The sequence below is a fragment of the Impatiens glandulifera genome, chromosome 6, assembly GCF_907164915.1.
Source record: "Impatiens glandulifera chromosome 6, dImpGla2.1, whole genome shotgun sequence".
NCBI lineage: Eukaryota > Viridiplantae > Streptophyta > Magnoliopsida > Ericales > Balsaminaceae > Impatiens > Impatiens glandulifera.
Genome location: NC_061867.1, coordinates 2,625,601 through 2,650,376, shown reverse-complemented (window position 1 = coordinate 2,650,376; position 24,776 = coordinate 2,625,601). Strand labels below are relative to the sequence as shown.

Sequence of the window (24,776 nt, the reverse complement as noted above, 5' to 3'; positions counted from 1 at the left end):
TAATGGGTTATTTAAGATTACATAAAAATAAGTACAAAAATATTGAAAATTCATCCTTTACTTAGTAAAAAGAGTTTTACAATATAATTTTTTATTATATTATATTTGGAATTGTTAGTACTATTTTTTACTGACCCTTTAATTTTAAAAAAATTAAATAAAAATTAAATCTCACCTACTTCAACTTAAAAATGTTCTAACTTAACAACTTTTTAAGTAAAATTAAACTCTTAAACTTTGGTTTCTAAAACTAACTCTTGTTAATTAATTATCCTAGTGAATTTATTGTTTCAGGATAGAATACAACCCCACAAAGAAGACAGGACTCTCTGACAATCTAATCTTTTATTTATTTATTTATTGAGTCTAAATCTTTATTTTTTGAATAATTTATTATAAATCATGTCATAATTTGAACATTTCTGATTTTTATGCGATTTAATCATTTTTCTTATACGATCTTCACAACTAACGAGTCTTGTTTTAGGTGGACCACAAATATCAAGATTTGACAACCACTAGACACATAGTATATAGTAAGTAAGCTCTAGAAATGATAAAATTCTCCATTCTAGAACAATTTCATAAAGAACATACAAGAACAAGAGTAATATTAGTTTTTCTATATATCTTTCAATGGCTTGGATTGATATCCCCAAGGATTCTGGCTTGCCCATTTCCATTGATCTCTACACATCTCTTCAATCCCATACTTTGCCCTATTATCAATCCAACCAATTATTCCCATTTCCAAAACAAACAAAAACATGAATTGGTATTTTAATCAAACCACTTACTTCCATTCCAATTCCTTCTCAGCTTTCTTTGTCGATGCATAAACTTCAGTAGCATCACCAGGCCTCCTAGGACAAAGCTTAATCGGAATCTTCTGTTGTACCAATATCAAAATCAAAATCAGTTTCCATTCCAAAATCTCACATTTCCAAAACCATTTTTTTACCTTTCCAGAAGCCTTCTCGAATGCAGCCACCATTTCAAGAACAGATGTACCTCTACCAGTCCCTAAATTATAAGCAACACAACCCATAACATCATCATCATCTGCATTCAACAACTTACAAAGTGCAGCAATATGACCATCTGCCAAATCCATCACATGAATGTAGTCTCGAATCTGTTCAATTAAACATAAAATCATTCAAACTTTGATCAAATATATTCGAAAAACTTTTATCCCATAAATTACTCACAGCGCTACCGTCAGGTGTAGGATAATCATAACCATATACATTCAATTCAGGAAGTCTTCCAACAGCCACTTGTTGAATATAAGGCATTAGATTGTTAGGAATACCCTTTGGATCTTCACCAAGTTTTCCACTTTCATGAGCCCCAACCGGATTGAAATATCTCAACAAGATTATTTTCCAATCATTATCAGCAGCATAGATATCTCTAGCAATCTCTTCTAGGAAAAGCTAAAATGAAAATAAGAACATAATGAATCACATCATCATCTATAGATCAAAATTACAAATTTAGAAATACCCACCTTAGTACGACCATAGGGATTCATTGCATTCAAATGGAAATCCTCTACACAAGGTATCTTCTCCGGCTGACCATAAACAGTCGATGAAGAAGAGAATACCAGCTGAAGTAATCATCAAATTCACAAAATTTCGTCAATAAATCATACAAAAACCACGAAAATTTCATCAAGTAATACCTTCTTGCAGTTATACTTAGCCATTGTCTGATACAAATTGATCGATCCAATCAAGTTATTATCATAGTAACGAATAGGATGTTCCACGCTTTCTCCAACCGCCTTAAGTCCAGCAAAGTGAATTACAGCATCAAATCTAGAACAATCATGAGATTAATTAATCAATTAATTAATCACTACCCACAATTTTATTCATAAAGAAAATGATATTTCATTCATTCATACTTAGTCTTGGAAAACAATTTCTCCAAATCATCTTTGTTTCTTAGATCACCCTGTATCCAATGAAAACCCTAGATAAGAAACACTGAAACAGTACTGTTTTTTGATTGATTTCTTGAAAATGAGTTAAATTAGTTGAATTTTCATACCAGATGGAAATCAAGATTCTGTGAAAGCTTAGGACCGACTAATTCTTTGACTCTGAGAATGGATTCTTGAACGGAATTGTGAAGATTATCGATGATTGAAACTCTGAAACCGTCGTTGAGAAGCTGAAGAACTGTATGAGTGCCGATGAATCCTGCACCTCCGGTGACTAGAATTGTTTGCTGTTGAGAACCCATTTCAATTGAGATTTACAGAATTCTGAAAAACCTTTTTTTTTGTTTTATCAGATAAAAACAAGAAAACAGAGACAATTAAAGAGAGTGTTTGAAAAAAATAAAGGTGGGGGAGAGAGAAAAATATGAACAAATTCAGATAAGAGAGAGAGAGATATGAAATATAGTGATGGCGGTTGTTATTTACAGATTCACAGTTTATATATATATATATTTTTATTTTATTATAAAGAATTATATTGTTAGTTAGTTATACCAGAATGACGAGAATTCCAATGGAATGATTTATTTAGTTAATTTATGATATATATATGGTTAACTATAGTTTCTAAAAGGTTATTTGGTTTTTATTATTTTTGAATATTATTTTATATATTTACGATAAAATTCTTAAGGATGATAGGTTCATAAATTTTATTTTATTATGATTAATCGTATGTGTCACGAGTTGGTTGAATCGAATACTCAATTACTTTTGCATTATCGAGGTTGACTTGTATCTGAAGTGTTTTGTGGAGTATCATTGAGATTAATTGAGTGATGCCGAGTCTTTGAGAAATTTGGATTGATACGGATAATATGACAGACATATGAGTACGAACGAACCCATAATATAGAGGTTGGGTGAGTTTGAAAAATAAATTTTGAGTGAATTAAGTTAAATAACGATAAAATTTTGAATAAAATGAGTGAATAATTGTAAGTTTTATTATTTTTTTAATAATTAGTTAAACAAAACAGTGAATAAACAGTGGATTGTATTGAATTTTTTTTTAAAAAATATGGGGTAATGTCAAATTTTTATGTAAAAAAAGTATTTTTTTTGGGGTAGCCACTACATAAATTCGTTTATGCCTTTGGGTTACCATCTTAATTATATTTTGGTGGACTATCTGGTTTGAGAGAAATTGTCGAACTTTCACTGATAGTAGTCGTCTGATTCGTATAATTTATAATGCTATTATTATGATACTTTCTGAGATTCATTCCGAAAAGTCGGTAGAGTCCATCGGAGAGTTAATTGTTCTTCTTGTGTATTTATGAGCTCGATAATTTATTTAATAACGTTTTTTGTCTTTTAGTTTTTTTATTATTATTATTTTTTTTATATTTTTATGTTGTTCTTGTCAAACTATTTTTATCATTTTTATCATATTAATATTTTTTTTTAAAATAAAAAAATATTATTTTATATATTTAATTAATAAATTTGATTATTAAGAATATGTGATGTGCTAAAGAATAATGGAAATTTTATTTATTTCTTGTTAAGGAAAGGTATTTTCTTTGCCAAACTTTCTTTTTACCTTTTTTTTTTATTTGTAATTTGATTTTTGGTGTGTCAATAATGGGGAGGGATTGTTCCAAAGATTATGCCCCTATTTGTATTATTTGAAAAAATAATTATAAAAAATATAAAAGAAGACAGTTATATGAATCTATATTATGCCGTTTTATAATTAATTTTCAAATGATCCAGGTAGGGCACAAGCTATGGAATCAATAATGTCATTGAATTACTATTTTAATATTTAACTTGAGTTAGTTAAAGTGACTATAGTTCCCTTAGTTTTTCAAATTCAAAAAATTAGGCTTTAGTGGGAATTTTATTTCTTTCTTGTTAAAGAAATGTTGGATTTAGTATTTTGTTTTCTGGAACTTTACTTTTACTAAAATTATTTTTTATTAGTATTTCTTTTTGATGTGTCAATAATGTCGTTGAATTGATTTTTTAATATTTAATTTGAGTTAGGTAGAGTGACTTAAGTTGAAGGAGAATCCCTTAGCTTTTCAAATTCAAAAAAACAATAACCTTTAGTGGAAATTTTATTTATTTCTTGTCAAGGAAATGTTGGATTTAGTAAATTTTTTTTCAACTTTATTTTTACTAAAATTATTTTTTGATGTGTCAATAATGCCATTGAATTAATTTTTTTATTTTTAATTTGAGATAGTTAAAGTGAGTTGAAATGGTTCCAAATTAAAAAAATTAACCTTTAATACTTACATCATCACCCCTAATCATTTATTAACAAATATATATATATATAGCGGATATACTAGACTCCCTAAAGTCAGGGATTGAGTCGTCAAGATACACGATTCAGTTCGTCTGGTTAATTGAGTTTGTTTACTGTGTATATATATATAGCGAGATCTGAACCAAAGAAAAAAATTTATAATTCATGAACATAAGCTTCCAAAAGTGTGGGGGAAGTAGTGGTTGATCAATGAGAAAGTGCACTTGAATGAAACATTTATATTACACATCAATTGATTTTTTTTTTAAGAATACATATTTATTGCTATATCTTATTATTGTTAGAGATGAGATTGAGCAATTAATCATTATTAAATAGATCTTATTATTGGGGTGACTTATGCAATTATTTAGGATAGGGCTAAATAAAGTAAGAGGATATCTATCAATTATCCAATGAGTCAATGTTTATCCTATCACCTATTTCATATTCTCACAAAGGAAAATAAAATAAAAATACAATCCAGTGTAATGTATTTTTTTTTATAATTAAAATCGATCTCATAAACTTTTATCGCTCAAGCATAACTCTTATAAATTATAATATATAGTTTTTTTTGTTCAAGTTGGAATGACTATGTTGTATGATGACATTTTTGATATAAAAAGGGACACATTAGATTGAAATTACAAGTTAAGCGTTTAACATTTACGTAATATTGCGTAATTTGCAAAAAAAAATTATAATCAAACATATTTTACATTTAAAAGTTATTTTCTTTCTCAATCTCCAAGCTTAAATTGAAAAGAATAAGCTGAATAATCTTATCCTAAATATTATTAAATGAATTGCCTTGTCCTATTATTACAATGGCCTATGCAATTATTTGAGCTATGGCTAAAATAAAATTAGACAATTATTGTACACAAACAATAATAAAATACCATCTTATGTCTTATCTAGTTAGTTCGATTCTATCTATATAGACAGGAACTCAATTCAATGATATTCAATTAGACAGCGACATATGTTAAAAGAGGAGCAAAAGATAGGAAATGTCTGTATACATGTGACGAATTAGGTAAGTATAAAGGTATATTCAAATTAAACGCCATATCCCATTCACGTTCTTTAAACACTAAATTTATTAACTAAAATACATTATATTTTCAAAAAAATTATCATTTTATATTAATATCCTGTAATTTTAAATTTTTACCAAAAAAACACATTTTCTCAAAATAACCACGAATCAATATTTTTAAATAAATGACTAACCAATAACAAGCTCAATAGAAATCCAATAAGAAGGCTAGTCATGAAAATATTATTTTATATCACTAAAATCTTAATAAAAATATTATATTCTCACCAAAATATATATAATATTTTTGCAATCTGAATATTTAGAAACCAATTAAATCTCAGCCAAAAGAATAAGATCTCTCAATAATAATTCACCAACTGGAAACCAATTTAGAGACATACACACACATCACAGCCCTAGAAGCAAACAATGATCTATTTTCCAATTAACAAACTTTTTTAAAAAGTTTTCACCAAGAACATAGAACATACACACAAAGGGGGAAATTATTAAGAGAGTAAAAAGTAAATTAAAATACACAACATATATAGGTAAAAAGGAAAAGAATACTTTACATGGATGCCAATAGATCTCTCATTTCAGCAACTAATGGAATGGTCTCAGTTGGATAAATCTTAGCAACAAGCTGAGCAAAGCTATCATACTTATCCAAGAACTCCTTCTGTAAAAATATATAATATATGGAAATATTATTCAAAGAGAAAAGTTTTATAGTTGAAATAATGCTTTATGCTCCATGCGTTTCGAAAAAAAGGGATTTTGTACGGGTTTAGAATTATTTGATCTTATTGGCATTTAGCCTTTTTTTTCTCTTCTCCCTTCTATATGTAATTCATTAAACACATCTTGAGTTTTCTTTTTAATAAAAAGTTGAACTTTTTCGAAAGAAATTCAAATATATATATTATGTACCTTGCATTTATCCCACAATGAAGGCAACAACTCTTCTGAGGTTAAGTTCTTCTGTAATCTTTTGTACATTGTATTTATTGACTTGTCAACCTAACAAATCATAGTCTCTCTATTATTAGACAAACATCATCGACATTAAATTAAGTTATTCAATACTAAAATCATAATAAACTTACACCCGATAAACTTGATTTCACCACCTTCCTCAGGTCCATTTTTGAGAGTCCCATCTGGAATGGGATCTATAATTTCCAACATAAAACACACTCAAGTCAGAACTAACTGACTCAATCAAGGGCTCCCCCATTTGAAAACATTTATTGTTTCACTATCTGGATAGTCTCCAGTTTAAAAAAAAAATAACGTTTGAAAATTAAATTTAGTCAGAACTATTATTTCAGTAGAGCTTGTTTGAGAGTGATTTTGGTATAAAAAGATGGAAAAATGGATTATTTGGGTGAAAGACCTAAAATACTATTTCTTTTCAATAATTTAAAATGTTATAGAAATAATAGAGTAAGGATATTTAGTTGATAATTTGTGTAAAATATATTTTTTATTTAATATTTTAAATTGTTTAAAAAAACAAAGTAAGTATTTTAGTTGATAATTTGAATGATTTGATTGATGGGATAATGGGTTATTTGAATTTTCATTAAACAAGGCATAAGTGTTTCTAAATAGTCATATGAATCCATTTAGAGCTGAGGCTAGTTTCCTTACAGAGTGAGTTTATTTGATCATGGGTTATATGGAATTTTTTTAAATAATTTTTTATCCATCATCAATAAAAAGACCAAATTACCTCTACTTAATTTCTTTATAAAATTTAAATATTAAATATCAAAGGATATTTTAGTAATTGAACCCAAAAATCCACTTTTAGTTCTAAGCTAAGGTGAGCAGTGTATGCATTTCTTTAGACTAACCTCTTCCGGTGTGATTGTATACATCAAATCCTCAATTCTTCGAGCGAATTGGAAAAGGCGTTCAAATTGCTGTAAGAAATTTCAATTTACATGGAAAAAAACTACATCAGCACGGACCAAGAGAGCTTTGCCCCTATGCTATTGATAGATGCCGCTTAAAACAAATGCATATTAAAGAAGAGGGATGGAGAACTTACGAAATATATTATCAAGCTGATGTGACGTGTGCATGCTAGTTCATAATTCTCACTCGCCTGGTGATAAAATTTTGCTAAAGTGGGAACAACATTGGCCAAATCATACAGACTGTACAGAATAGTAAAAAAAAAATATCAGCAATCTGGAGGTTAGAACATAGTCACATACATGCATACAAAATAAATAATAGTCATACTTGTTGTATACCTATTCTGGAAGGCAGCATAATTCTCTAAAAGCAAAATATCAGCATTTTTCGGGTCTTGTGCAGCAATCTTCTCTAAGGTCACAAACATAATGGTAACCTGTTCATCAATAACTTAAACTCAAATCTTCTGCTGAGTAACAATTTACAATAGATGAAGCACACCAAGATAGTCGCATAGCACCCCCCCCCCCCCCCCCCCCCAAAAAAAAATAAATAAATAAATAAAGTAAAAAACATAGAGCTTGTTTGATGTAGGTTTTTTATAAAAATAAAAATAAACGATTTTGTTTTGGAAAATACACTGGTTTGGTGAAAAATTGGATTATTTCGGCTAAATGACTAAAATATCCTTGTATTTAATATTTAAAACGTTATAAAAATGAAGTAATGATAATTTGGTATTTTTAGTTGATGATTTGATGGATGATAGATCAAATCCAGATAACTTCATCAAACAAGGCCATAGATTCTCCCAGTTAACACTCCATCATCAGGTGCAAAAAGATGTCACCTTTTCTAGACAACTTACATAACCGAATTAACAATAAGTTGGATAATCAGATCGAACATATAGTGTTCATATAATTAACTGGGACTTGCATGATATTTCCAGGATGTAGTACTCACAAATTTCATATACGCTTGATCCACCAGATCTCTGGACTGTCCCTGAATGTACTGTTCCATGCGAGTTGCAAGGGTTGAAAATCTATGCAAGAAACATATATCATATGGGTTAGAGCAAGGTTTAAGAACTCAAGCACCATGAGGAATAATAATCAAAAGCAATATAAACCACGAAGCTATGAATAGCTGGAAATAAGCATATTGTTTTTTTCTCAGCACATTTGTATCAATAGTGAAGATATCTCTGGACACATCTTGCTATTGTTTGGTAGTTGCTAAAGAAAATAATACAATGCCTTCTTAATCCAAAGCAAAATATCCCAATTAGTTTAACTAACCAAACTTTTCTATGCCTCCTTGATAAACGCACATATAAAAGTAACAGATTATGCACATGCCCATGTATAGTGACCCTAAACCAATAAAAAGCAAAAGTAATATATCATGTTCACCTTGTTATATATGACAAAACACCCGTTTGCTTAATATTGCGCTCATTTCTTTCAATCTGGTGACAAGCTTCGTCAACAAACTGCAATACAGTAGAAGTATTCAATAGTTCAGTTACATCACATAAAAGGGATCATGTGCTATGAAAATCGAACACTCACTTTACTAAACTGTAAAGAAATTCTAGACTCAAGATCATCAAGCAAGATGCGGACAAATCCTGCTGCATCAGCCTTCTGCCCAGAAATATAGCGCTCTGTAATTCCATGCATAGATATGCACCGCAAAGGATCCATCTTGTATGCCCAATCAACCACAGCATGGAAGTCTTCCTATAATTAGAAGGGAAATAACATTGTACACAAATTGAGTAAGTAAAAATTACCAACTTGATGAAAATAAGTACATGCAACTAGACCTGTGAACTCGTATAGCCTATGGCAGATGAAAATAAAAAAGGAAATAATAGTCTACACTCTAAAGTAGGTTGGCGGAAGAGAAAATAAGTAATTCTTTATAGTTTTCATCTTTCTTAGGGAAGCTAAGCTGTATTCAAACATAAGGTTCCTCTCCTACTTCCTACTAATGAATGAAAAGTATGTACGTATTTTTTTATTAATTTTAACAACGATATTTATTATCGCCTTTTATATTATATACAAGCTTTAATAGAGAAACACAACATTAAACCCATCCCATTAATATGCATTGTTGACAAGAAATATTATTAAGGTGTTGTTGACCACTGGATTAGGTTAAAGATCATGTTCTACTTGAATAGTCAGTCTATCATAGACTTTTTTGCCTATCAAATAGGTACTGCAAATACGTATAGGAAAAGCATAGGCTCAAGGTCAAACATAAAGAGGTTGTAAAAGTTGCTGATAGAAACAGACGAAAATGGTAAGTAGACTTCAAGGAAATTGGCCTGGTAAGAAACTAAATCTAGTGCTACTAGATCTGCTTCAAGTGGCTAAAAGTCTAACTAATACATCCTTCACTGAGATCTATCCTCGGCAGAAGATTCACTGAAGCGAACAGTGAATTTGATGAAAGAATCACCCAAACTAATCATCTGAATTTGGGAAGTATATAGCTTTAAGCAAAATACATTTATGGTTTTCAATTTATTATTAAATTATAATGATAAATGCATATTTTTGGACAAATTAACTTTATATTTGGAAAGGGTAAATTTCATTAAAAATATTTTTTTGTGAATGCGAAAAGCATTCAAAAAGTACAAAAGAACTGAAAAAGAGAAGGGAACAAAATCAAATAAAATTAGATTCCAATAAACATAATGAAAAGGATATTAGTGAAAATGAGCCTTTAATAATATTCATTATATATTTACTCAATTAAATTGTACCTTAATATTAAATCACTAGATAAGATTAGAATCTCAAAACTACTAGAGTTTGGAACTAACTATATATACATTTATATTTATTCAGAGATAGTTTCAAAATAATAAATTTATAATTATTGGTAAATTAACTTGTATGCATATTATAAAGGATAAGAATGAAAATGATATTAACTGTTAAGACTAGACTTAAAGCTTATTTGACTCATTTACTAAAATAAATGAATTATTTAATATCTTTTTTTTTGTGAAAATTGAAGAATTAAACAAACCCAGAAACATATGATCTTGAGGACAGAAAGATGAAATAATACAACAAGTGCTTTACCTGTATGCCATCAAGCAATTCTTGAAGAGACTCATTTAGTGCTGCCAACTCCCCAGGATTTGTCCCTACAGAGTAATATGTAATAAAAAGGTTCAAGGAAACCAAACATGGTATGATTACAAATCAGAACTTTCCGGAATAAGTTTACCAGCTGAGCTATCGTTATCATCAATATCCATGATGCCAAGATCATCATCATTACCGTCATCCTCTTTTGGGCCAGCTTTACTACCAGGAGCACCTCCAGATGGTACAAGTGTAGGAACTTCAAAGCACATGAAATGTGCAAAAAAGGAACTCTGCATTTTTTACAAGCTTAAGCTTTTGAGTGGGAAGAAGGTATATGCTGCATGGTTTGCTAAGGAAAAAAAAGGTCAAAATTGCTACCTCGTCTACGAGGAGTGGGACAAAAATTGTAAGCATCTTTGCATATGCATCTGAAACTGTAGAAGTATCTGAATTATTCATATTTTGGCCAGAACCCGTGGAACCTTCTAGCGAGACAATAGAACTTTTTGATGCTTTTGTACTAGCTCGAAGCTCATTTGCAAACTCACGAGCCTGCACACAATTTATTAGCATTTCAATAAAACGACATTTTAACTTGATGGTGAAAGACTGGATAAGGAACTAGAATCTGTGGATAATTAGATATTCATAACAAACATATATGCCCTACACTTCTCAAAACACATATACTCTAACTCGGGTTAACCATATGCGCCATATACTTCTCAAATAACATATACTCGTAATGAGGTTAACCATATGTGTCTATGCTCTTAATGAGGTTAACCATATGTGCCTATACTCTTAATGAGGTTACCAATATGTGGTTAACCTAGAGCAAGGGATTATAGGGACAATATGTCACCTGGATTTGATATCGCATGGACACGGGGCAAGGCAATGGACAAGAAATGCATTATATGCACTTGAACATGGGCAAGTATATCAAAGGAAATAATTAGCTGTTAGAATAAGATGAGAATCTCAAAATCTTACATACAAAGATCAGGATAGATATATTTTCCAGTGACATCTCTATATAAACCAACTTCTACATCACCATAGTACTATAAATAGTAATATGCTTCTTCATATACAGTTTTTGTGATTGGATCATCACTTCCAGCTCTCTCATAACGCTATATAATTCACTGAATTCGGCAGTCAAACATATAGAGAAAATTGGTTTATCTTTTTGAATTTATGTACATTCATATTTTTGGGATTAGTTGTTGCTTGTTGCACACATTTACACTTGGTAAGATACTTGTAATAATTGCCTTATCCTAGGTCATAAACATCCCCTTGACAATAAGGTTTTGTATGAGATAACCATCAGTTATGCCGACAAATCAAGCCCATATATCAAACGGGCATGTTTATGCTAAGAGGACAAACCAAAGATACCTTGATCAAGCTTGGGTAGAAGGCCCACAATGTACATTAAATCAAGAAATATGTTGAAAGTAACCAGTAACTATATACTAAATAAAATTAATATAATCTGATAATCCCAATCCTCCTAACCTCTCGGCGTAACAGCAAATTAAGTGAGGTACAGTACGCTTTTCTCAATGGCCCCAGGCAATTCTTGTCAAGGCTCTGTAAGTGCAATTATAATATTCCAGAATAAGAAAAAATAATAAACGAATGAAAAGCCAAAGGGAATACATAAATAAATACAGGTACAAGACCACTTATATTGACCTTCAAGTGCTGTAAAAGACGAGCATATGTTCTGCACTTATACCGTAGGTCAGCGTGATCCGGCCTCTTCAATTGCCCCCGCTGTTCAGTTTAAAAAGAAAACTAAGGATTCTCATTCCAAAAAGTACTAATGAGTAAAAAAACATATTTTGTGAAGGTACCTGTGAGAAGTAGCTTTTATCACTTATCATGAAATCCACCAAGCTTGCAAAATAGTTTTTCAAGAATTCTGATGCTCTCCTGACAAAAGTGTTTTTCAACTTAACAAGTTCAGCTCGCTTCTCTTTGACCTATTAGAACCCAACCATCAAGTTTTAGATTCCTCAAAATTCTCAACTTCGGGCAGAAAAGTAAACAAATTCTCAAAATTCTCAACTTCAGGAAGAAAAGTAAGCAAATTTAGAATGCAAATTTGATTATAGTTGTTTACTTATTTATCTTTAGCTAAGGGAAGAGATAAAATAACCATACAAAATTTCTAATACCAATACTCTAAAATTGGCATCACATTGAAAGATAAGAACATGATACCTTGTTAAAAATAAAAGGGTTTTGACCCTATATTGAGAAATCTAATTCAGCATAAAACAACCATCACCAATATAGTATCACAGACTGAATGTATATTGCAATACATAGCATTTGTTTGTCTTGTAAGACACCGGTAAGTACGTTTGTTTTGCTGTAATAGTTTTTTATCCAAACAAATAAAACACCCTAACTACATTTTTTACGCATAGATCCTAACCTACTGCAGATATGAGAACAAAACAATTGATCAGACAGTCATAAACAAACAAATGTGATTGGCTCTATCAGCCAGATGGAATTATGCATTTTAATTGTCAACTGTTTTAGCAACAAAACTTATGTATCGAATTCATCTCTATGTTGCAAATAACTATCAGTAACAGCTAAATCATGACAAGAGCAAGAATCATCTTCCCAAGTTCTGCAACAACTTCAGAAGCTGGTCTCACAATTATAAATGCTTAATTTATAGTCTTGGTCATTGAATGTATGAATTCCTCCTGAATCTCCCCATCTGTTTCTATTCAATATATAATCCGGACTTTTTCTCAAGAGCACAAATTGAGATATATAGATTGTTTCCTTCTAGATAGAATATATGAAGAGAAAAGCACGCAAATCTCAGATATTAAATGCTCAAGGCATGGAGATTAGACAAAGAATGGAAGGAAAAAACATGGGACATACAGAGCGCATGTTTGCATAGCAAGAATCCAGTTTGGGCACTTCAAGACCACGCAAAGCACCAGACAACCACTCACATGCTTCTATGTTTTGAAGCATGCGTGCTTCATCAAATGAACCCCCTGTAAGACATGCTGCATGCTGCACCATACAGTAAATGAAGATTTTCTTTAACTGATGAAATACAGTAATATTTTGTGGGCTATTGCCACATCCAGCCAGAAAAGATACTTGGGTACACCTCAGTAGGCACACGCAAACGCTCAAGAAGTTTATCAAGGTCCACAATCAATGCTTGGTTATTTACTGACTGCATTTCCAACTTATTATTTCGACTTTCTATCTGAAACCACAAAAGATTTCAAGCCGAGAAAGATATCTTCAGGTATTTAATAAATCTAAACAACAATATCATATAATAATCTGGTGCAGTAGAAGATTGAAGAGAGATTCTACCGATTCTATGTCCTCTCTCATGTGCCTGAGCTTTACATTAAAAATGCCCAACCATTCAGCCATGTCCTCAGCACAACTTGTAGCCACCTCAAGCCCCTGTAACACCTGCAAACTCCAAAAGTATTAACTAACAAGTACAGAGGAAATAGTACCCCCAAATTAACCAATAAAAAGCAAGCTAGGGGCTTTATTCTTCCTTTTCTTAGTGAAGTGACCATGGTGTTTCTTTTACATCTAAAAATCATTAATTGACTTTGCCTACCTTTTGCACAACAATTTGCACATGCAAGTCCTAGATAGAAATAAAGAATTGTCCTAAGTGAGTCTGCATGAGCAAGATGGTTTCCAAATGAAAAGGTAAGGTCGGAAATGTAAGGCTACAAAGGTTTGTATCAAGTCAAATGAGATAGTAGACCTAATGTCCATGTGATGGATTGATTTGTGAGTTCCATGATTTTTTGTGATATTCTTTTTATGTTTCTGGGATGCAAGATTGGATAATGTGTGGTTTATCTGGAAGGAGAAGAATTTGCGGAGTTGGCTTGGGTTTCTCATCTTGCTTCGCTTTTCTGTTTTACTTCATTTCATTTGGATGTTAGACCCAACCTTTCATGTTTAATCTTACATAGTGGTTTCGAAGAACCTTCTACATCAATCTATTTTAAAAATATATATTTGTGCATGTAAATATATACTAGGGATATGTCAACCTTTTCTTTTCTAAACGAAGCTAGATTCTCCTTTTTCAGTTAAGAGATGGGATTGTCATTGGACCAAGATTTTTAAAGTAGACTGTAGCCATAACTTTTGACTACCTACAAAAGAACAACAACTATTTCCTCATAGAATAGTGCATGAAGCAGGTTACAAACCTGAAATTTCTAAGCACTCTTTCCCCAGTTTCTAAATGGAGAGTAGGGGAAGGGGTATTTGGGAAAATGAACAAGAAAAGCAAGTTAGTTCTACCTCATCCATTAATGGCTCACTCTCCAGAATGGCATGCACATTTGCTGCTTCTAGGGCTTGGAGTTCCCGTTTCAATCGTTCAGAAAATGCTTCAGCTTCAGTAACACCCGTTACATAACTGCCCATGAAAATATGGCAATTAAATTAACATTACATTGGTGAGTGAAACTAGGAACATAATAACCAAAACGCAACAAAAACCTTTAGTAGTTGAAGAACACAAGCTTATCAGTCAGCTAAAGAAATACCAATTTTTAAAAACCAATTATGTAAACGCACTAAAACAAGCAAGACTGGTGATTAATCTAAAAAGAAAGTTTGTGGTGACAGTTGTCAAAAAACTATCTCTGAGTATTAACCCCCCCGTAGTTTCTTATGACAACATGTGCTTATCTACGAGGACTTGTATTTACATTCAGGTGATACATGCAATGGGGAATATGTCCAAGAAAGCCTTATTGAAAAGTCTTGGTAATTTAAATGAGTGTGGGAGACTGGATAGGCAATTGAAATACATAAATCATCTACGGGGAGGGGAGAAAAGGCCAATATAATCTTCAACACTGTATTCAATATGCAGAAAATAATCCTCAAATTTCATTACAGGTGCTCAAATTAATACAAATGGTAATCCATTTCCATATAAAAATGCATACATGGCCGCCAATACCTTAAGCTAGGTCCTAATCAGCTTCCAGTTAAACATAATGGAATAGAAAAGAGAAAACAGACCTGCCAAGCAAAGCCTCCATGTCCTCGTCCTCGGCTTGGGAAACAAGTTCTCTTTCTACAGTCACTTTCATGTCAGGAATGACAGAATCTGCAATAGTCCCAATCCCAGGCCCAGGCCCAGGCCCATCTTGATAAACTATCTGCCTAGTGACTGTGGTCGTATTTTCCTATATAAGAATCAGTTAAATCAAGATCCCCATGTTATAATAAGTAAATTTTGGTTATTGTTCGTTTAAAACTAAAACCAGAATCATGAAGCAAGTTGTACACAGTAGATTCTAACAGAGGATCTTAAGGTAATAACTTAAGTAGATATGTATTCAATATATAAAACAGTAGCACAAATTACTAAGATACATAACACAACCAGAAAGAGATCAATCTAGCTACTAAGTTCCATGAGAACTTGTATAGAAATGTTTAAGAAACATAATGTATTCATAACAATTTAAACATTCTTGTTAACAATCTTTTCCTTTTTTTGGACCATGATGAGTTGCAGCAGAAGGATGCAGCATAGGCATCAACTATGCACATCAAATGAAATCAAGAACACATAATAGCAATGCACATGTCAAGCCACCGCACATGGAGACTCGCTGTAATATTCAATTTAATCAAAATGCAAAGAATGTCCCTCAGACTGGTCAACATTGAAGAGATAAACAGATTCTCCATCAGTGTGAATCCAGTGATGCAGAAAAAAGCAGACAACATAATCAAGGTTCTTCAACCAGCCATTCACATGCTTCCAACACTAGCAACATCCAGGCATCAAAGAATAACACAAATGCACTTTTAAAGGTAAAAACAAGTCCTTACATTTGTCAAACATAAGTTTTAACTAAATCCAAATCCATCTATTCAGTTGTAGGCCAGAGAATTTACTTGTAGATTCATTCATTCATAATGAGTTATGATCATATATTTCTCATAAAAAATGAGCAAATTTGTTATGTGACAAATTAAAATTTAGGGTTAGAAATTAAAGACACGTGTTAGAATTGGGATGAAAAGAAGAATGGCCTAAGCCTAGATGAGAAAACCAGAGAGAAAGGGGTGAGATGCCAGAATTGAAACTTCCCCTTCAATAACAAACTCATAACTGTTAACTAAAAAATCTCTAACCTGTTAATAAACTTCCTTGATCTAATCGTTAAACTACTACCCTTGATATTTATTTACAATTATACCCTAACTCTAACCCTAATATCTACAACGTAACAAATCCTGTTGCAGGATTTGCCTATTAAATTGTCCACCAGCAGAAGGTCCTCTTATGGAATTATGATAGACAAATGCTGAAGGGCATTTATGCAAGGCTATGTCTAAACAGTATCACTGCAAATATAACCGCAGCAAAGGATAAAAATATGCACCTTAGCCCAAAGAGCCATTTCCACCACATCTATGCCAATGACTTTTGGAAGTCGACCGATGGCATCCTTGCAGATGTTTAAGATGTAAAGTAGAAGACGGTTCCTAAGATAAAATGAAAATCCCTTGTGAACAAATTATAATGATAAGAAAATATTGTATAACTTAGAGCAGGCCAGGTAGATGTTATATCACCTGTCATGAAGATTACGCATGGTCCATTGTGGAGGAGCAACACTCTGGCTTCTGATGTTATCAAATCCCTATGAAGATTACATGTAAGAGTAAAGATTTCAACAAGTGAATGCAATCATCTCAGCTATACTTTTCTATAATTATCATTTTGAAGACAAGTGTTTGAAACACATAAAGTCCATACTCATCAATCAAAAACTTAGGTCAAGTACATAGATATGAGATCTCAAAAGGAAAATTACCAGCATAAATGTACATCCACTAGGATCATTCGTCACAAGCTCCACCTTCGAAAGATGCTTCAGTTTGTATAATTTTGCAGGCTGCAATACAATTGGAATAAGTGATCCAATTATGTGCAAGTTACAGAGTATGCTAAAGATCCTCATTATTTATTTAGACCAACTCTCATGATGAAGATATATACTGAATAGTCTATCCATCACAAAATAAATATCCATTTTGTAAATAACGGGCTAGGAAATACCTCAAGCACTCCTCCTGAAGAATACTTTAAAACACGAAGAAAAACTTTGGTCCTTGGACCTTTTGCTTTTGCTGCATCATTAATACAAACATTTCTATGTTAAACATGAACCATCATCTGTGGACCCCAAAAGGTTCATTTTCATCAAAAAAACAAAGACTTCCCCTTTTCCTTGTTATACAACATATATACTTAACACTTACTAGAAGAGACTATCAAATAGGTGAACATGATAATATGTATTCTCAACTCCATTCCAACTTGTAGTTCAGTATGAAACATCCTCGGGCTAACAAGCAGGATTTGTTAATAACTATGCTTCTTTATACAGTTTAGCTATGTATGACCATAAACATCAGATTTATTTTAATTTCTGGAATAATTAGCTATGCCTCGCCAAACAAAAAGTGTTAGTTTCATGCTACTGAATACTGACAGTCAAAACACCTAGGTTTATCCTCATGAGTGTCGTCAGCTGGAAGGAACAATTAAGCAATCAAAGAAGTAAGCCTTCAAGCATTTACTAAAGAAAATAGTCAAACATAATAGAAAGCAATTAAACAGACATCCAAGTATATAATTCACCTATTCTTCAGCCTAATCCAATGAAATGATAGTTGAATCCAGTGGAAGTCCAAAACGGTAGTTTAACTCTTTCAACATGATAATCCGAGACAATAAAAAAGAAGAGAATGAAGATGATTAACAATTACATACTAGAGATGGCGAGAACTCTAGGCTTAGCCATGTTTCCACGGCCTAACTTGGCAGTTTTACCCCAGATCCCGTGGCTTTTAGCAACGCGCATAGATAATACGACCTTCTGTTTGGTTCCATCTATAGCTGCTTCACATGCTCGTCGTAGTTCATCGTCGTCGGCGCTCGATTTCGCCATTGATTCTTACTTTTTCTGAGATTCACATATGAGAAGAAAAGGGCGACGATTTAGAGATCTATATCTTCGCCCTTTGTTTTAGGCATATGAAATGCAAGAGAGAAAAATAAACGTGACAGGAAAAATATTTGACATAGCTTAGACTAAAAGTAAAAAAAATAAATACAAATATTAAGATCTATGATGACGTGGCCATATGCAGCTGCCACGTAGCACTGGAACACAATCACCATGCCATGTCAGCGTTCGATTAATCTATTGATTATAACTAATTAACTATCACATTCTCAATCATTAAAATTGAAAATTGATAGTAATTTTGTTTAAATCTATATGATTCAAATAGATAAAATTAGTATGTATTTTACTACAAAAGTATATTTTGATAAATGATTTCTATTTTTATGTTTTTGTCATTTAAAAAAAAAAACTTGATACAATTAGCATAAATTGGGATTATTTATAATTTTATATTATATGATTATAAATTAAATCTAAATTGTTAACTTCTTATCTTGAATTTGTTCATTAACATTAATTTCATTAATTATTAATATATATATATATATATGGTGGATTCCAAATATTATAAACTTAAATTTATTTAATAAATTATTTTCTAATAGAAGTGAATTTATCTCAACTATGAATGGTAACTATAAATATCGGAAAAAAAAGAATAGAGGAAAGAAATGTCATTCTAATTTTTTTTAATTAAAAAAATATTAATTTTTTAACTATCATTTATGTTATGAAATCATAGACTAATCATCAATATTAAGTAAAATATTATTAACTAATAGGATAAAAAACAAATATTCAAATCATATGAAATTCAATCTTTATTAATAAATATAATACTTTGCATTAAAAATTAGATAAATTAGTTTGAACTTTTTATTAATTTCATCGAGACTCTAGTGAATATGTAATGCAAATGGTGACATAAATATTATCAATTTTGCTGACAAACATTGGATGAGTTTGAAAAAATGAAGTTGAGTTTAAAAATGATTTTTTTTTATTAATATATACCTAATTAAAATATATTCATAACATTATTTCATGAAAATTAAGGGTTTTGAAATTAATTGAATTTTTCTTTTTCTGATTTTTGCCGACCCAAGATACTTTAGGGCTTCACCTTGTTCCGGATCTTACAATTGGGCCTCATAACACTTTTTTGGAATATTTAGACCATAAACTTCAATTTAAATTTTATTAATTATATGAAATTAAATATTTACAGTAGACATATAGATATAAAAAAAAATGATTTAGAGAAAAAAATATAACGAAAGTAAGATCATAAATCTTATATTTTCTGTCACATGTGCGCGAAAAAAAAATTATGTCTAAAAATAATTTAATAAATTAAAAAAAATTAAAAATTAATTTTGTTTGAACATTTTTGTCCAGAAAATTGTCTATACCAATTTTTTAAAAATTCTTTTTTAGTATGACTTTTTTACTTCTTATGGACAAGTGACAGATCACAACTTTATTTTTGTTATTAACTTCGTTGTCCTAGACTATTATTATAATTATAATTATAAAAGTTGAATAAATTAATATTATTATATATATGAGTAAGGATAGGGAACGCGAATCTGGGGCCGCGAATGTCCGCGAAAATAGAATATTCCTTTAAACACCGAATATTCTTTCTTTTTTTATTAATTATTTTTTTCTACTTCTACCGATTAATTTATTCTATTATCACGATTAATTATTTCACTAATTTTTTTTATATTTATTATCTTTCATTTAATTGCTAAAATAACTCAACACTTTACAACTTGTATTTATTAATTAATTATTTTTCACTAAACTCTAATCTCTAAATTCTAAACCCTAAACCCTAAATTTTAAACCCTAAATCCTAAACCCTAAATCATAAATCCTAATTAATATCATTGTTTTTGAATTATGAATTTATCTCTTTTATTTTTTTTTTTATATTTTTATGATTTTCAATTCCTTTATTTATCAACTATTTTTTATTTATTCGTTATGTCCTCTTTTTTCTTTTTTTCATTATTTTTTTTAATGACTTACTAATATTTTTTTTAATTTTATTATTTATAAATGTTTATCTAATATTTCTATTCTCACGTTAATTATTTTCTCTCCTACTAATTATTAATAAAAAAAAAAATTTCACTCATTTCTTTGATAAATTAATAATTCAACTAAACTAAACTTAATAGAAATATTAATTAGGGTTTAAGATTTAGAGTTTAGGATTTAAAGTTTAAAGTTGAGGGTTTAAATAAATTAATTAGTGAGATAAATTAATTGATTAGTGAGATAGAAAGAAAAAATAAATTAATTAATTCGTATAAGAGGTAGAGAGATAAATTAATTAACAGAGAATATTCCGTGTTTAAATAGAATATTCTATTTTCGCGGACATTCGCGGCCCCTGATTCGCGTTCCCTATCGTTACTCTATATATATATTAGTTTGTATAGGTAAAGGTATGTTTAAACACATGCTGCTTCCTTTTTAATAAAAGTTAAATTTTTAAAAGTCATTCAAAATAATGATTAAAATTAATTTTAATATTATAATTTATGGTTTTGTTTTATTTTATATAAACATTATTTTGAGAGCCATGATTCGTATTATAATGTTTTTTTTTGTTTCATTTTGTATAAATATATATTTTTTAATTATTATTAAAAATATTTTATATATTGTTATAGTCTTACATATATATATATACCAAATATATATTATAAAATCATAAATCATATGAAAAAATTACATACAAAATCATTCTTAATTCTAATCCAAAATAACTAAGATAAATATTATTAAACTCCAAAACTATTTGACTTTTCAAACTAAAACTCAAAATAATCTTGGAAAGATTTTTTTTATCTTAAAAAGATTAGTATTAGCATTTTCTTATAGAAAGGATGATAGAGGTCTTACCTAAAAAAATAATTTACATTATTTTAATTTAAATGGATAATTTATTAATATAGTTTCATTCTCTGGTTGAGTGAAAATGAAAGTAAAAAGTTATCGCTTAGAAAAATAAATCCTAATAAAAAAAAATAAATTTATTGTAATTTTCTACTTTAGTGTTACAAATGAAATTAAAAATAAGTTATTTCAAAAAAAAAAAAAATTGTTCAGATTGTAATTCAAATAAGAATTTAATCTCAAACAAGAGCAAATTATATATGCTTTAGATAGATGTATGTCATCTTTACATTATAATCACTTGTGAACATTTTTTTAAAAAAATTGAAAGTGAACTTTTGTCATTTAAAAAAAATGATTGAATTAGATAAAGTTGTATTTGGTATTTAATTTTTTAATTTTATCATTTTCGTTTGTTTTATTGATAATATATTTTTTTAATTTAATTAATTTAAAATTGTAAGTTATATTAATTGATGAATAACCCTTTTTAGAATTAAAGAAGAATTAACAAGATACCCCACAATCATGACCCTCGTTTAAACTCAAAATGCTTTTAGATGAAATTGAACCTGTGACTTTTTATTCTCTTAAACCGACTCTTATTATTGGACTACATTGGTGAGGTAAAAAAAATGGGACAACGGACTAAGCATGTAGCTTACAAATACACTTAATCATTTAATTATGCACAAAATTTGTCACATAATAGGTTCGAATCCAGAACCTCAAAAAGTTGATAATATTCGTATTTTGTTGTTGTTAAGCTAAAAATAGGTATTTGATCAATGTATTATTATTAGATCCATGTATACATGTTTCTTTTTTTTTATTTAACAATCATACAGTAGTTACAATTATACTCTTTTGTGAAAATTGAAAAAAATAAATCAAGAGTAATTTTATAATAAAAAATATGATTGAATTAAATGAAATTGTATTTGGTATTTAATTTCTGATATTTTATATTTTATAATTTTCCTTTGCTTTCTTGATAATATATATTTTAAAATTCAATTAATTTAAAATTATATGGTATATTAAGAACAATAAATTAATATATTTGGTTGGTATAGAAATTTGTATGCATTCACAATTTAGACGTTAAATTATTCTAAAGATAGACACAATATTTTATTGCACTTTAATATCATTTTTAAAGTTCTAATTTAATATTTTATTGTCGGCATTTTATTATTTTAGTAAAAAAATTAATATTTCTCGCTTAAATTTAAGACGTTTTCTTTTAAAAATTATTTTTATGGTTTACCATTTAGGAGGGCTTATTTCATTATTATCATTCATTTATAATTTTTAAGACTATATTTGTTTTTACGAATTGTGTAAATTAATTTTTTATTTTGAACTGAAGATATAAGATTCCCTCCATATAACTTATACCAAAAAGAAAAACTGCATTGTTAAATATTTTGTATCAGATTTGTTAGTTTTTCTTTTAAATTATAATAATAAAATTAATTATAATTTTATATTATCCTATCAAAGTCAATTAGATAATATTTATTCAGAAATATTTAAATATATTTTACTAATTATTCTTTTTTCATAAAATTAAAAATTATAATTTAATAAAATATTTTTATCAATCATACACATAGATTGTGATAAAAAAAAAAATTAGTGGTGTCATTCAAGTCATATAGATGTGATAATTTTTGTTTACTTTTTTTATAAACATATTGAGGTATTATAAAGTTGATAATTTTTTTCAGAAAATATTTTAGAAAGCCTTATTTATGCTAAATATATTATAAAACTATTATTTTGTAATAAAGACATTTGAGTATACTATATTTTAGAAAATAAATATCTGAGGTTAGAAATTTATAAATCACTAATATAATAAATAGTTGTTCAAATGTCATTTTATTATAAATCAAAATAACGTGATCTAATATGAAATAAAGTTGGTGACTTATGAATGTATTTGTTATTAATATAAAGCGAGGATATTTTGAATATATTCTTAATTTTATAAAAGAGTTAAATTAAAATCATTCAAACCAAAATTATATTTGTTATTAATATAAAGTGATGATACTTTTATTTTTATATTTATTTTTTATTTGTTTAAAGTGAGGATACTTAAAGTGATATTTTTAATTTTATGAAAGAGTTAAATTAAAATTATTCAAACTAAAAGAAAAAACATGTTGGTTATTTTGTAACGGTGTTGTCCCCATTTGAGGTACGATCAATTCTTTTTTGTCCTCATCAACAAAGAGAGAACCATTCAAACTAAAGAAAGTTTAAGGAAAAAGAAAATTAAAGATTAATTTCATCTATGAAAAAGTCTAAAAAAGAAAATATTAGAGACTAAAATGTCATGAGTTCAATTTTATATGGAAACGTTTTTTAGTTTAAACGTGGTCATCATGACGGTAACGGTAAGTGTAATGCTTGTTCTCATTTAGTTAAAAAAAAATTAAAAATTATTTATATTATAAAGAAAAGAATATTTAGAAGATGGAATTAAGATAAGGCTGTACACAATATTTAAATTTAATTTATCACAATATGCATTAGATTAATTCTAACATTCCATCATAAAAAATTAAAAAATTACATATCTTTACCTCCGATCAAATTTCATATTATTGAAAGTTAACTTTCAATAAAAAAAAATTAAAATATTTTATTCACAGTAATTAAGAGGATGAAGGTTACTGTAAAATATGAAAAATGAGAAAAAAATAATAAAAAGAAATTATCGTTTTGGAAACTGATTTTTCTTAATTAGTGATAATTTAAAGTTGCCAGCACCGGTTACATGTAGTTTGACCAGATATAAATGTACTTTTTAAATACGAGTAAATTTTATATTTTATATAATATAGGATATTCAAGTTTAAAATTTCTATAATACATTATATTTAAGTGTCTTTATACTTGTTTTTTTTATATGTTAAAAAAATATCAAAATAAAAAATACAATCTAAACAAAAATTTTATTATTTTTCGAACAATTAAATTGCTCCGCTTAATTTCATCCGTAATTTCATCCTCGTTACTTCTCCCAATATTTTCTCTAAATAATATTACCAACCCCATATCAATCCCCATATCAATATTTTCACATAAATAATTTAATATTTCTATCGTGCCTTATTGTAATCCCAACCAAGATACATAAAATAAATTATAAAGAATAATATATTTTAATCGAATAATTAAAATATATATAAAGAAGAATATATGAATATATTTCTAAACCAATGGCAATATAACACGTGTAATAAACACACGATCTTGTCCATGATCCCGCGTTTCTACCAATAGAACTTAGATCGCCATTTTTTTAATTTTTTTTTCAATTCCCGACGACTCCCCGCCGGTTAATTAGTAATCGCCGGTTTAGTTTAACCTGTACCGGACCGGTCCTACCCTACACACGCTATAAATAAACTTCTCTCTCTCT

The 24,776-nt window shown here is 29.1% G+C and overlaps 2 protein-coding genes across 2 annotated transcripts; both read right to left on the bottom strand.

Annotated features, from left to right (window-relative positions):
• Positions 1–546: 546 nt before the first annotated feature.
• On the bottom strand, positions 547–2,387 carry LOC124942169 (bifunctional UDP-glucose 4-epimerase and UDP-xylose 4-epimerase 1-like). The gene is made up of 8 exons (XM_047482621.1): positions 2,062–2,387; positions 1,916–1,965; positions 1,691–1,826; positions 1,514–1,615; positions 1,212–1,439; positions 962–1,135; positions 798–889; positions 547–719 (listed from the first exon to the last, which is right to left on the bottom strand). The coding sequence occupies exons 1-8, from the start codon at positions 2,254–2,256 to the stop codon at positions 623–625; spliced, it is 1,074 nt and encodes a 357-aa protein (XP_047338577.1). The 5' UTR covers positions 2,257–2,387; the 3' UTR covers positions 547–622.
• Positions 2,388–5,739: 3,352 nt separating this feature from the next.
• On the bottom strand, positions 5,740–18,510 carry LOC124941365 (exocyst complex component SEC3A-like). Its single transcript, XM_047481674.1, has 25 exons — positions 18,226–18,510; positions 17,509–17,579; positions 17,264–17,344; positions 17,022–17,089; positions 16,829–16,931; positions 15,450–15,616; positions 14,718–14,835; positions 13,752–13,856; positions 13,537–13,638; positions 13,299–13,436; positions 12,242–12,370; positions 12,081–12,161; positions 11,901–11,975; positions 10,752–10,925; positions 10,513–10,663; positions 10,365–10,429; positions 8,829–8,999; positions 8,670–8,749; positions 8,218–8,299; positions 7,590–7,687; positions 7,382–7,490; positions 7,185–7,253; positions 6,432–6,497; positions 6,256–6,345; positions 5,740–6,004 (listed from the first exon to the last, which is right to left on the bottom strand). The coding sequence occupies exons 1-25, from the start codon at positions 18,401–18,403 to the stop codon at positions 5,894–5,896; spliced, it is 2,682 nt and encodes an 893-aa protein (XP_047337630.1). The 5' UTR covers positions 18,404–18,510; the 3' UTR covers positions 5,740–5,893.
• Between the last annotated feature and the right edge of the window lie 6,266 nt (positions 18,511–24,776).